Source organism: Topomyia yanbarensis, unplaced genomic scaffold (genome assembly GCF_030247195.1).
Source record: "Topomyia yanbarensis strain Yona2022 unplaced genomic scaffold, ASM3024719v1 HiC_scaffold_12, whole genome shotgun sequence".
Classification (NCBI taxonomy): domain Eukaryota; kingdom Metazoa; phylum Arthropoda; class Insecta; order Diptera; family Culicidae; genus Topomyia; species Topomyia yanbarensis.
This window is the reverse complement of record NW_026683294.1, coordinates 372448-387209: the sequence shown is the minus strand read 5'-3', so window position 1 is coordinate 387209 and position 14762 is coordinate 372448. Positions and strand designations below refer to the sequence as shown.

Sequence of the window (14762 nt, the reverse complement as noted above, 5' to 3'; positions counted from 1 at the left end):
TTCTGTACGAAAAAGATTCCGATGGTTGTTTCGAGAGATTTTAACATTGATATTTCAAAGCAAGAAAATTGTTCATTTCATGAATGAATGTCTCAACCAGCTTAGAATCCAGCGCATCCCCTATCAACGCAGACGCCAACAATAAAGGTTCTTTTCAAAACCACCATAATTATTATAAAGAATAACTTGAAACATTCCCACATATTTCATTGAGTATCATTCGATTTGAATTACAAGTCAAACGAGTAGTCACGACACTCCGGTTATGTCCTAGACATTACCCACCCATCTTTTTCACAGCCTTTCCGCTGGCTTTCGGTGCCATAGTAACGACGTGGTTGTGCTGCTGTTAACGCTCTCGATGCGAACTGCGCTGACTGATTGGTAGCAAAAATCACTACATATCGCTTATATACGATCGTGTAGCGAGACGAAGGTTCGTCCTTTTTTGTGTTTAGCGCGTTTCGTTCGTTCGCTACTCCGCCCCTTTGGCGAACGATGTGCAATGAAGCGAATGCATAACAAGGGGTGCTGTGTGCGCGAGTGGCATCAGTGTTACTCGTATTGTCTACGTGACTACACACGAACGCGCACAGCGATAAACCTACGACAATGTCTGCACGCGGTAAAGGAGGAAAAGTGAAGGGAAAGCCAAAATCCCGCTCAGTTCGTGCCGGTCTCCAGTTCCCTGTTGGCCGAATTCACCGTCTGCTGAGGAAGGGAAATTATGCTGAACGTGTCGGTGCCGGAGCACCCGTCTACTTGGCAGCTGTAATGGAATATCTTGCCGCCGAAGTACTGGAGCTGGCAGGAAACGCTGCCCGCGATAACAAAAAGACCAGAATCATCCCCCGTCATCTGCAGCTGGCCATTCGAAATGACGAAGAGCTGAACAAACTGCTCTCCGGTGTGACCATTGCCCAGGGTGGCGTGTTGCCTAACATACAGGCCGTACTGCTGCCGAAGAAGACTGAAAAGAGGGCCTCCGCAGCAACCTAAATCCCGCTCCTTTCGAGCCGAAAAAAAAACCGCCCTTTTCAGGGCGACTATTTTCTTCTGATAAAAAGAGTTAATTTGATTTTCACTCCGATAATCATCAACGTACATTTCTGTGAGCATTGCACAAGTTTTTTTTTGCAATGCTCGTCAGACGCTTAATAATAGTTTCCCTCATATCATGGCATTGACGATTTCACCCAATCTCTCAAAAGTTCACTCATCGATTTGGTGCTAAATCACAAATCGGCCGCGCAAGATTTCCCTCAATGGGTCTTGTTTTTCACACGCTACTACTGTCGATCGGTACGAGGTGGTGCTGCTGGCAAAAAATCCCCCCATCGGCGTGCTTTCTAACAAACACACCCAGCCACCCGCCTGAGCATTTTTGGAGGGAAACGGAAAATTTCTGCTAATAATTCTTAGTAAAATATGATTGGTTGTGGTCCTGAAAAGGACCGTTTGTTGCTGTTTCGTTCTGGGGGGTGATGGGCACACACCAAATTTAGGCCCGCTCCCCACGGATCCGGCGAGCCAGTTGGATGTCTTTCGGCATGATGGTCACTCGCTTGGCATGGATAGCGCACAGATTGGTATCCTCGAACAAACCAACCAGGTAAGCCTCGCTGGCTTCTTGAAGGGCCATGACGGCTGAGCTCTGGAAGCGCAGATCGGTTTTGAAGTCCTGCGCGATCTCACGAACCAGACGCTGGAAGGGCAGCTTGCGGATTAGTAGCTCTGTCGACTTCTGATAGCGACGAATTTCTCGCAGCGCGACAGTTCCTGGTCTGTAGCGATGGGGCTTCTTAACGCCACCCGTAGCTGGGGCACTTTTACGGGCAGCCTTCGTTGCCAACTGTTTGCGGGGAGCTTTCCCTCCGGTGGACTTGCGGGCGGTCTGTTTCGTACGGGCCATGGCGCGAAAATGCTGCTCTACTACTGCTACCACTGTGGTGCTGTTCAAACGACGAATGATGACCAAAACAGACCGACCGATTTTTTTTATAGTCGCGAATAAACACTACTATATCGCCTGTCTCGCTCGTGTACGTGCCATGTGCCTTTTCGTTCTGTATACGGTTCGATTCGGCTACTATACTTCCCCCACCATTTCCATTCCGGAGCCAGTGTTGCCAGACTTGATTTTTTCAGCTTTTCATTAGATTTGCAAAAAAATATTCCTAAAAAGAAAAACTATGTATGAGCAAAAAAAATCGCCTAGAAATCAATAAAATTCCAACAGTAGAAGAATATCAAACAGAAATAGTTTGTTCATCAGTAACAATTTGTTCCATCATAGATCAGTATCAGATATCGATATTTAAGTACCATAGAAGCCAATATAACGTACCATGTAGACGGATGTATAGAAAATCTTTATAAGTTAAAAAAAAAAAAACCCGTTTGTTTTTCGATTTACTTTTTCTTTCTTTCTTTTTCAGGAGAATCAATTTCCGGGCAATCGTTTTCCAGGGAAAATGCTACCATGTCAGCATTAGTCCGGATAAAGCAGATTTCGGCAATCCCAAGCTACTAAAACAGTGGCAACAGTGAACTTCGTGTTCGCGCTATTTCCCCTTCAAACCAACACATCACGAGTAAGCATATAGATAGCAAAATGGTAATCTACCTAGGCGGCGGCGACTGAGAATGTGTGTGCATCAGTATAAAAGCGCTACTCAATGGGCCGAATTGCAACATTCGGTATTGGAATCTCGCTGCTGCAGGTGTGCTGCGCTAGCCTACTAAGCTATTACCTACAACAACCAAGAAGATGACTGGCCGTGGCAAAGGAGGCAAAGGGCTCGGCAAGGGAGGCGCTAAGCGGCACCGCAAGGTGCTTCGTGACAATATCCAGGGCATCACCAAACCCGCCATTCGTCGTCTGGCTCGACGTGGAGGAGTGAAGCGAATCTCCGGTTTGATATACGAGGAAACCCGTGGTGTGCTGAAGATTTTTCTGGAAAACGTTATCCGGGACGCTGTGACGTACACTGAACATGCCAAACGGAAGACCGTCACTGCGATGGATGTCGTCTATGCGCTTAAACGCCAGGGACGCACATTGTACGGTTTTGGTGGTTAAGCCCTACCACGACGTTCACGACAACACAAAAGGCCCTTTTCAGGGCCACCAAATGTTTAGAAAAAAGAATTAGTTTGAAATGTATCCTTCATATTTTCATTCATGTTGCAGGGGCGTACTGTTTAGTGTGCGATTTTGATTGATATGCGAGAGACCAGTGTTACGACAACGCGCTCAGTCGCTGGGTTTCCCTTTTTTTTTTTCATATACGCATTTCCTTTTTCTTTCTCCTGAGCTTGCGTATCATGGGACAAAACTGCTCGTTTCTCGATAGCAACGAACCGCCGACCGACTCTTTTTTTCGCGCGCGCGTTTTAGCTTACCACGCTTTCACCTACCTGTCTACCTATGAATTTGCGTACCTTTAACTGGTCTGAATGATAAAAGTAAAGTTGATGGCTGGTGAGTTAGTACTGTATCAATCAGGAAGCAATTACAACACACACACACACACACACACAGGAAGAGAGAGATTGAGCAACCGTAAAAAGATGGGTGGGTAATGTCTAGGACATAACCGGAGTGTCGTGACTACTCGTTTGACTTGTAATTCAAATCGAATGATACTCAATGAAATATGTGGGAATGTTTCAAGTTATTCTTTATAATAATTATGGTGGTTTTGAAAAGAACCTTTATTGTTGGCGTCTGCGTTGATAGGGGATGCGCTGGATTCTAAGCTGGTTGAGACATTCATTCATGAAATGAACAATTTTCTTGCTTTGAAATATCAATGTTAAAATCTCTCGAAACAACCATCGGAATCTTTTTCGTACAGAAATGAACACACTTAGCAAAAAACTAGGAGCGGGTAATGTCCGGGACATAACCGCGATGATCATATTCTTAAAATTCTGCTTGTATCTCTTTCAAATGGCTAAATTTTACGCATTAAGTTCGATTCACCGGGCTCAGCGAAATTTTCCTGGGGATCCCGTTCGTTAGTATATTCAGCAAAACAATTTTATTACCGAGTTCTCCGCATTGAATACAGGTCAATAATTTCATATAATGATTTCAACAAGCAGACAATGTGCATGTATGACAGGTGGGAGTGTTCTGAAGTGGTTTTAGTGGAGGTAACAACATAAAATCATGTATTGGACATTTTACAATGATTCTCCTTAACCCTGCAAAACCACGGGGTTGGCAGCAGAGGGTTAAGTTGTTTGGAAGAGATGACAGTTAATATATGATAACTAAAAATATAAAATTGTTCTATAAATTGCAAAGTTATTGCCGCGTTGACCTGAAAATTTGTCATTTCATTCATAAAGGAACAATCATTGAAATTATGTCAATTTATGCTTTGCAAGATTTGAAATAACTTCGAAGTGTGGTCACGACACCCCTGTTATGTCATATACATCACCAACCCATCTTTTCATCATTCGTTTTGGTGTAGCTTTCGCTTAGTGGCAGAGTTGCGACATTCACTGATTTTCTTGAAAGGATTTGCAAAAACCTTCGAGTTTGCAGATTAGAAAAACATTTTCTTATGATTCACTGGTAAAAGTACAAAATTCTCAAGCGCAAACTTAATACTAGTTAATAAAAGAAACTTTCTAATTAAATTCTTTTTCCATTTTACATTCGTCCTAATAAGGACGGTTTGTAGATAACTATGTTGATACAAGACGGGAATCTTTTAAAACAATTAAAACCTTACCGACGATTGTTTTTACTGCGTACATACATCTTTCCCCTTTCGCAGCTCACTCCGAATGAGTACGCTTCGCATCAAGGTGTTCCTATTTATAGACTTTACAATGCAGATGGAAGGCCGTCCTTTTGTTCGATAAATGAAAATATTTTCATCATTCGTTTTGGTGTAGCTTTCGCTTAGTGGCAGAGTTGCCACATTCACTGATTTTCTTGGAAGGATTTGCAAAAACCTTCGAGTTTGTAGATTAGAAAAACATTTTCTCATGATTCACTGGTAAAAGTACAGAATTACCAAGCGCAAACTTAATACTAGTTAATAAAAGAAACTTTCTAATTAAATTCTTTTTCCATTTTGCCTTCGTCCTGATAAGGCCGGTTTGTCTATGTTGATACAAGACGGGAATCTTTTAAAACAATTCAAACCTTGCCGACGATTGTTTTTACTGCGTACATACATCTTTCCCCTTTCGCAGCTCACACCGAATGAGCACGGTTTTCATCATGGTGTTCCTATTTATTGACTTTACAATGCAGATGGAAGGCCGTCCTTTTGTTCGATAAATGAAAATATTTTCATCATTCGTTTTGGTGTAGCTTTCGCTTAGTGGCAGAGTTGCCACATTCACTGATTTTCTTGGAAGGATTTGCAAAAACCTTCGGGTTTGTAGATTAGAAAAACATTTTCTTACGATTCACAGGTAAAAGTACAGAATTACCAAGCGCAAACTTAGTACTAGTTAATAAAAGAAACTTTCTAATTAAATTCTTTTTCCATTTTGCCTTCGTCCTGATAAGGACGGTTTGTCTATGTTGATACAAGACGGGAATCTTTTAAAACAATTCAAACCTTGCCGACGATTGTTTTTACTGCGTACATACATCTTTCCCCTTTCGCAGCTCACACCGAATGAGCACAGTTTTCATCATGGTGTTCCTATTTATAGACTTTACAATGCAGATGGAAGGCCGTCCTTTTGTTCGATAAATGAAAATATTTTCATCATTCGTTTTGGTGTAGCTTTCGCTTAGTAGCAGAGTTGCCACATTCACTGATTTTCTTGGAAGGATTTGCAAAAACCTTCGAGTTTGTAGATTAGAAAAACATTTTCTCATGATTCACTGGTAAAAGTACAGAATTACCAAGCGCAAACTTAATACTAGTTAATAAAAGAAACTTTCTAATTAAATTCTTTTTCCATTTTGCCTTCGTCCTGATAAGGCCGGTTTGTCTATGTTGATACAAGACGGGAATCTTTTAAAACAATTCAAACCTTGCCGACGATTGTTTTTACTGCGTACATACATCTTTCCCCTTTCGCAGCTCACACCGAATGAGCACGGTTTTCATCATGGTGTTCCTATTTATTGACTTTACAATGCAGATGGAAGGCCGTCCTTTTGTTCGATAAATGAAAATATTTTCATCATTCGTTTTGGTGTAGCTTTCGCTTAGTGGCAGAGTTGCCACATTCACTGATTTTCTTGGAAGGATTTGCAAAAACCTTCGGGTTTGTAGATTAGAAAAACATTTTCTTACGATTCACAGGTAAAAGTACAGAATTACCAAGCGCAAACTTAGTACTAGTTAATAAAAGAAACTTTCTAATTAAATTCTTTTTCCATTTTGCCTTCGTCCTGATAAGGACGGTTTGTCTATGTTGATACAAGACGGGAATCTTTTAAAACAATTCAAACCTTGCCGACGATTGTTTTTACTGCGTACATACATCTTTCCCCTTTCGCAGCTCACACCGAATGAGCACAGTTTTCATCATGGTGTTCCTATTTATAGACTTTACAATGCAGATGGAAGGCCGTCCTTTTGTTCGATAAATGAAAATATTTTCATCATTCGTTTTGGTGTAGCTTTCGCTTAGTGGCAGAGTTGCCACATTCACTGATTTTCTTGGAAGGATTTGCAAAAACCTTCGGATTTGTAGATTAGAAAAACATTTTCTCATGATTCACTGGTAAAAGTACAGAATTACCAAGCGCAAACTTAATACTGGTTAATAAAAGAAACTTTCTAATTAAATTCTTTTTCCATTTTGCATTCGTCCTAATAAGGACGGTTTGTCTATGTTGATACAAGACGGGAATCTTTTAAAACAATTCAAACCTTGCCGACGATTGTTTTTACTGCGTACATACATCTTTCCCCTTTCGCAGCTCACACCGAATGAGCACAGTTTTCATCATGGTGTTCCTATTTATAGACTTTACAATGCAGATGGAAGGCCGTCCTTTTGTTCGATAAATGAAAATATTTTCATCATTCGTTTTGGTGTAGCTTTCGCTTAGTGGCAGAGTTGCCACATTCACTGATTTTCTTGGAAGGATTTGCAAAAACCTTCGGATTTGTAGATTAGAAAAACATTTTCTCATGATTCACTGGTAAAAGTACAGAATTACCAAGCGCAAACTTAATACTGGTTAATAAAAGAAACTTTCTAATTAAATTCTTTTTCCATTTTGCATTCGTCCTAATAAGGACGGTTTGTAGATAACTATGTTGATACAAGACGGGAATCTTTTGAAACAATTCAAACCTTGCCGACGATTGTTTTTACTGCGTACATCCATACGATCTTTCCCCTTTCGTAGCTCACACCGAATGAGTACGCTTTGCAGCCTTCGATGTTTTGGTAGCATTTTTAGTGGCAGTTACTACCGCCTTTTCAGTGACTGCGTTTCTTAGCCTTTGGCTTTTTGGCCTTCTCACCGCCACCACCGTTTTTCCTCTCTCCGGTGGTAGCCAATTTGATTGGTCGTCCGATGCAGCTTCTCACGACCACGCACGTCTGTTATGCACTGCGTCTTACACACGTCTGGCTTTGAGAAAAGCTGCGACACCCCTATTTATAGGTTTTATCATTAATGTTGATTCTCATTTAAAGTAGTTTTTGAACTATTTAAACAAATTTTATATAGCAAACAACGTATCGGTAGCAAGCGTTGAACGTTTTCCTTCCGATTTATGAAACAAGATTGGCAATCCGTTTAGTAGAAGATAAGTTATTAAGGTTCAAATTGTACGTAACGCTTTCGCTAATATTCACTACTATCGCTGTCTCGCTCGTTCTCATGGCGTGCATGGGCCTTTCCTTTCCGTCCGGCTTCTAATGGCATAACCAAAACTAATATGCCGGCTTTCCCCCGCCAACTGCTCTCGTCAAGCAACCCAATACGAATAATCATAGGAACAAACATGTAGTGGACCTATATATAAACTTTTCATTATTTTATTGTTCGGTTGCTGCACAATATTGACGGCTGTGTGCGGGATGGGCTGAAAATTTTCACTTTTCCGAGTCGTTTTCGAAAGATTATTCAAAACACTATGTTTCCGTTGATAATGAATGTCCTACATATTCCAAAATTTAATACAACATTGGTACAAATATTTTCGACAAAATGCCGAAGAAATTGATTAAATCCATTCAGTACAACAAAAGATATAAGCGTTCAAAATCTTACATCATTTTTCTTCCGAAATTTTGAAAAGGGGCCCCTATATTGAAAGGTAAGTCGTTAGTCACGACAAAAAAGTCCAGCTTGTGATCTGTGTCGGGGGACAATCGTTCCCATCGATGCGTGCGCTGAATGAAGCACCTGGGTGTGATGGTCGACGCGTGCGGTTTATCAGCTCACAGCCATGTCGACGACTATGTATGCGAGAAGTCTGCTACACAACGATGTAGCGAGTTGATCAGTACATACTAAATAATAGAATTTTGAGTTAGCCAAAGCAATTCGAAATAACACTGATGATTAGAGCACTAAAATCCAAATCCGCAACTAAAATGTTGGATTTTTTTCGAGGTATTTCTCTCTGTCTGTCTCTGCCGTCGAAACAAGAAAGCATTTCGCGAGCGCGTTGTACGGTTCTACGAGCAACACAAGAATCTCGGCGAAAAGTGCACGGTACAATATTTCAAAGGGGAAAACGTTGCGCCATCGACTGTTTACAACACCTTTCGACGCTGCAATCTCAATGCCGCTTGCCGGTTGATAAAAATTATTTTGGGTAAATATTTTGTTTTGCACGAAGCAAGTTACTTCCCTCGCAAAAAAAGCAAAAAAAAAAAAGATGGGTGGGTAATGTCTAGGACATAACCGGAGTGTCGTGACTACTCGTTTGACTTGTAATTCAAATCGAATGATACTCAATGAAATATGTGGGAATGTTTCAAGTTATTCTTTATAATAATTATGGTGGTTTTGAAAAGAACCTTTATTGTTGGCGTCTGCGTTGATAGGGGATGCGCTGGATTCTAAGCTGGTTGAGACATTCATTCATGAAATGAACAATTTTCTTGCTTTGAAATATCAATGTTAAAATCTCTCGAAACAACCATCGGAATCTTTTTCGTACAGAAATGAACACACTTAGCAAAAAACTAGGAGCGGGTAATGTCCGGGACATAACCGCGATGATCATATTCTTAAAATTCTGCTTGTATCTCTTTCAAATGGCTAAATTTTACGCATTAAGTTCGATTCACCGGGCTCAGCGAAATTTTCCTGGGGATCCCGTTCGTTAGTATATTCAGCAAAACAATTTTATTACCGAGTTCTCCGCATTGAATACAGGTCAATAATTTCATATAATGATTTCAACAAGCAGACAATGTGCATGTATGACAGGTGGGAGTGTTCTGAAGTGGTTTTAGTGGAGGTAACAACATAAAATCATGTATTGGACATTTTACAATGATTCTCCTTAACCCTGCAAAACCACGGGGTTGGCAGCAGAGGGTTAAGTTGTTTGGAAGAGATGACAGTTAATATATGATAACTAAAAATATAAAATTGTTCTATAAATTGCAAAGTTATTGCCGCGTTGACCTGAAAATTTGTCATTTCATTCATAAAGGAACAATCATTGAAATTATGTCAATTTATGCTTTGCAAGATTTGAAATAACTTCGAAGTGTGGTCACGACACCCCTGTTATGTCATATACATCACCAACCCATCTTTTCATCATTCGTTTTGGTGTAGCTTTCGCTTAGTGGCAGAGTTGCGACATTCACTGATTTTCTTGAAAGGATTTGCAAAAACCTTCGAGTTTGCAGATTAGAAAAACATTTTCTTATGATTCACTGGTAAAAGTACAAAATTCTCAAGCGCAAACTTAATACTAGTTAATAAAAGAAACTTTCTAATTAAATTCTTTTTCCATTTTACATTCGTCCTAATAAGGACGGTTTGTAGATAACTATGTTGATACAAGACGGGAATCTTTTAAAACAATTAAAACCTTACCGACGATTGTTTTTACTGCGTACATACATCTTTCCCCTTTCGCAGCTCACTCCGAATGAGTACGCTTCGCATCAAGGTGTTCCTATTTATAGACTTTACAATGCAGATGGAAGGCCGTCCTTTTGTTCGATAAATGAAAATATTTTCATCATTCGTTTTGGTGTAGCTTTCGCTTAGTGGCAGAGTTGCCACATTCACTGATTTTCTTGGAAGGATTTGCAAAAACCTTCGAGTTTGTAGATTAGAAAAACATTTTCTCATGATTCACTGGTAAAAGTACAGAATTACCAAGCGCAAACTTAATACTAGTTAATAAAAGAAACTTTCTAATTAAATTCTTTTTCCATTTTGCCTTCGTCCTGATAAGGCCGGTTTGTCTATGTTGATACAAGACGGGAATCTTTTAAAACAATTCAAACCTTGCCGACGATTGTTTTTACTGCGTACATACATCTTTCCCCTTTCGCAGCTCACACCGAATGAGCACGGTTTTCATCATGGTGTTCCTATTTATTGACTTTACAATGCAGATGGAAGGCCGTCCTTTTGTTCGATAAATGAAAATATTTTCATCATTCGTTTTGGTGTAGCTTTCGCTTAGTGGCAGAGTTGCCACATTCACTGATTTTCTTGGAAGGATTTGCAAAAACCTTCGGGTTTGTAGATTAGAAAAACATTTTCTTACGATTCACAGGTAAAAGTACAGAATTACCAAGCGCAAACTTAGTACTAGTTAATAAAAGAAACTTTCTAATTAAATTCTTTTTCCATTTTGCCTTCGTCCTGATAAGGACGGTTTGTCTATGTTGATACAAGACGGGAATCTTTTAAAACAATTCAAACCTTGCCGACGATTGTTTTTACTGCGTACATACATCTTTCCCCTTTCGCAGCTCACACCGAATGAGCACAGTTTTCATCATGGTGTTCCTATTTATAGACTTTACAATGCAGATGGAAGGCCGTCCTTTTGTTCGATAAATGAAAATATTTTCATCATTCGTTTTGGTGTAGCTTTCGCTTAGTAGCAGAGTTGCCACATTCACTGATTTTCTTGGAAGGATTTGCAAAAACCTTCGAGTTTGTAGATTAGAAAAACATTTTCTCATGATTCACTGGTAAAAGTACAGAATTACCAAGCGCAAACTTAATACTAGTTAATAAAAGAAACTTTCTAATTAAATTCTTTTTCCATTTTGCCTTCGTCCTGATAAGGCCGGTTTGTCTATGTTGATACAAGACGGGAATCTTTTAAAACAATTCAAACCTTGCCGACGATTGTTTTTACTGCGTACATACATCTTTCCCCTTTCGCAGCTCACACCGAATGAGCACGGTTTTCATCATGGTGTTCCTATTTATTGACTTTACAATGCAGATGGAAGGCCGTCCTTTTGTTCGATAAATGAAAATATTTTCATCATTCGTTTTGGTGTAGCTTTCGCTTAGTGGCAGAGTTGCCACATTCACTGATTTTCTTGGAAGGATTTGCAAAAACCTTCGGGTTTGTAGATTAGAAAAACATTTTCTTACGATTCACAGGTAAAAGTACAGAATTACCAAGCGCAAACTTAGTACTAGTTAATAAAAGAAACTTTCTAATTAAATTCTTTTTCCATTTTGCCTTCGTCCTGATAAGGACGGTTTGTCTATGTTGATACAAGACGGGAATCTTTTAAAACAATTCAAACCTTGCCGACGATTGTTTTTACTGCGTACATACATCTTTCCCCTTTCGCAGCTCACACCGAATGAGCACAGTTTTCATCATGGTGTTCCTATTTATAGACTTTACAATGCAGATGGAAGGCCGTCCTTTTGTTCGATAAATGAAAATATTTTCATCATTCGTTTTGGTGTAGCTTTCGCTTAGTGGCAGAGTTGCCACATTCACTGATTTTCTTGGAAGGATTTGCAAAAACCTTCGGATTTGTAGATTAGAAAAACATTTTCTCATGATTCACTGGTAAAAGTACAGAATTACCAAGCGCAAACTTAATACTGGTTAATAAAAGAAACTTTCTAATTAAATTCTTTTTCCATTTTGCATTCGTCCTAATAAGGACGGTTTGTCTATGTTGATACAAGACGGGAATCTTTTAAAACAATTCAAACCTTGCCGACGATTGTTTTTACTGCGTACATACATCTTTCCCCTTTCGCAGCTCACACCGAATGAGCACAGTTTTCATCATGGTGTTCCTATTTATAGACTTTACAATGCAGATGGAAGGCCGTCCTTTTGTTCGATAAATGAAAATATTTTCATCATTCGTTTTGGTGTAGCTTTCGCTTAGTGGCAGAGTTGCCACATTCACTGATTTTCTTGGAAGGATTTGCAAAAACCTTCGGATTTGTAGATTAGAAAAACATTTTCTCATGATTCACTGGTAAAAGTACAGAATTACCAAGCGCAAACTTAATACTGGTTAATAAAAGAAACTTTCTAATTAAATTCTTTTTCCATTTTGCATTCGTCCTAATAAGGACGGTTTGTAGATAACTATGTTGATACAAGACGGGAATCTTTTGAAACAATTCAAACCTTGCCGACGATTGTTTTTACTGCGTACATCCATACGATCTTTCCCCTTTCGTAGCTCACACCGAATGAGTACGCTTTGCAGCCTTCGATGTTTTGGTAGCATTTTTAGTGGCAGTTACTACCGCCTTTTCAGTGACTGCGTTTCTTAGCCTTTGGCTTTTTGGCCTTCTCACCGCCACCACCGTTTTTCCTCTCTCCGGTGGTAGCCAATTTGATTGGTCGTCCGATGCAGCTTCTCACGACCACGCACGTCTGTTATGCACTGCGTCTTACACACGTCTGGCTTTGAGAAAAGCTGCGACACCCCTATTTATAGGTTTTATCATTAATGTTGATTCTCATTTAAAGTAGTTTTTGAACTATTTAAACAAATTTTATATAGCAAACAACGTATCGGTAGCAAGCGTTGAACGTTTTCCTTCCGATTTATGAAACAAGATTGGCAATCCGTTTAGTAGAAGATAAGTTATTAAGGTTCAAATTGTACGTAACGCTTTCGCTAATATTCACTACTATCGCTGTCTCGCTCGTTCTCATGGCGTGCATGGGCCTTTCCTTTCCGTCCGGCTTCTAATGGCATAACCAAAACTAATATGCCGGCTTTCCCCCGCCAACTGCTCTCGTCAAGCAACCCAATACGAATAATCATAGGAACAAACATGTAGTGGACCTATATATAAACTTTTCATTATTTTATTGTTCGGTTGCTGCACAATATTGACGGCTGTGTGCGGGATGGGCTGAAAATTTTCACTTTTCCGAGTCGTTTTCGAAAGATTATTCAAAACACTATGTTTCCGTTGATAATGAATGTCCTACATATTCCAAAATTTAATACAACATTGGTACAAATATTTTCGACAAAATGCCGAAGAAATTGATTAAATCCATTCAGTACAACAAAAGATATAAGCGTTCAAAATCTTACATCATTTTTCTTCCGAAATTTTGAAAAGGGGCCCCTATATTGAAAGGTAAGTCGTTAGTCACGACAAAAAAGATGGGTGGGTAATGTCTAGGACATAACCGGAGTGTCGTGACTACTCGTTTGACTTGTAATTCAAATCGAATGATACTCAATGAAATATGTGGGAATGTTTCAAGTTATTCTTTATAATAATTATGGTGGTTTTGAAAAGAACCTTTATTGTTGGCGTCTGCGTTGATAGGGGATGCGCTGGATTCTAAGCTGGTTGAGACATTCATTCATGAAATGAACAATTTTCTTGCTTTGAAATATCAATGTTAAAATCTCTCGAAACAACCATCGGAATCTTTTTCGTACAGAAATGAACACACTTAGCAAAAAACTAGGAGCGGGTAATGTCCGGGACATAACCGCGATGATCATATTCTTAAAATTCTGCTTGTATCTCTTTCAAATGGCTAAATTTTACGCATTAAGTTCGATTCACCGGGCTCAGCGAAATTTTCCTGGGGATCCCGTTCGTTAGTATATTCAGCAAAACAATTTTATTACCGAGTTCTCCGCATTGAATACAGGTCAATAATTTCATATAATGATTTCAACAAGCAGACAATGTGCATGTATGACAGGTGGGAGTGTTCTGAAGTGGTTTTAGTGGAGGTAACAACATAAAATCATGTATTGGACATTTTACAATGATTCTCCTTAACCCTGCAAAACCACGGGGTTGGCAGCAGAGGGTTAAGTTGTTTGGAAGAGATGACAGTTAATATATGATAACTAAAAATATAAAATTGTTCTATAAATTGCAAAGTTATTGCCGCGTTGACCTGAAAATTTGTCATTTCATTCATAAAGGAACAATCATTGAAATTATGTCAATTTATGCTTTGCAAGATTTGAAATAACTTCGAAGTGTGGTCACGACACCCCTGTTATGTCATATACATCACCAACCCATCTTTTCATCATTCGTTTTGGTGTAGCTTTCGCTTAGTGGCAGAGTTGCGACATTCACTGATTTTCTTGAAAGGATTTGCAAAAACCTTCGAGTTTGCAGATTAGAAAAACATTTTCTTATGATTCACTGGTAAAAGTACAAAATTCTCAAGCGCAAACTTAATACTAGTTAATAAAAGAAACTTTCTAATTAAATTCTTTTTCCATTTTACATTCGTCCTAATAAGGACGGTTTGTAGATAACTATGTTGATACAAGACGGGAATCTTTTAAAACAATTAAAACCTTACCGACGATTGTTTTTACTGCGTACA

General features: G+C 39.2%; 2 protein-coding genes across 2 annotated transcripts; both read left to right on the top strand.

The window, feature by feature from the left end:
* The first annotated feature begins 612 nt into the window (after positions 1-612).
* LOC131694706 (histone H2A-beta, sperm-like) lies at positions 613-2550 on the top strand. Its single transcript, XM_058983185.1, has 2 exons — positions 613-863; positions 2439-2550. The coding sequence occupies exons 1-2, from the start codon at positions 613-615 to the stop codon at positions 2548-2550; spliced, it is 363 nt and encodes a 120-aa protein (XP_058839168.1).
* LOC131694644 (histone H4-like) lies at positions 2523-3082 on the top strand. The gene has a single exon (XM_058983123.1). The coding sequence runs from the start codon at positions 2771-2773 to the stop codon at positions 3080-3082; it is 312 nt and encodes a 103-aa protein (XP_058839106.1). The 5' UTR covers positions 2523-2770.
* The last annotated feature ends 11680 nt before the right edge of the window (positions 3083-14762 follow it).

What these genes read in the sequence shown, in the direction of transcription:
- LOC131694706 (XM_058983185.1), top strand. Translation starts at nt 613, where the DNA reads ATGTCTGCACGCGGTAAAGGAGGAAAAGTGAAGGGAAAGCCAAAATCC. An exon ending in ATCATCCCCCGTCATCTGCA is followed by an intron (nt 864 to 2,438) that starts GCTGGCCATTCG and finishes TTTCTTTTTCAG; the next exon opens with GAGAATCAATTTCCGGGCAA.
- LOC131694644 (XM_058983123.1), top strand. Translation starts at nt 2,771, where the DNA reads ATGACTGGCCGTGGCAAAGGAGGCAAAGGGCTCGGCAAGGGAGGCGCT.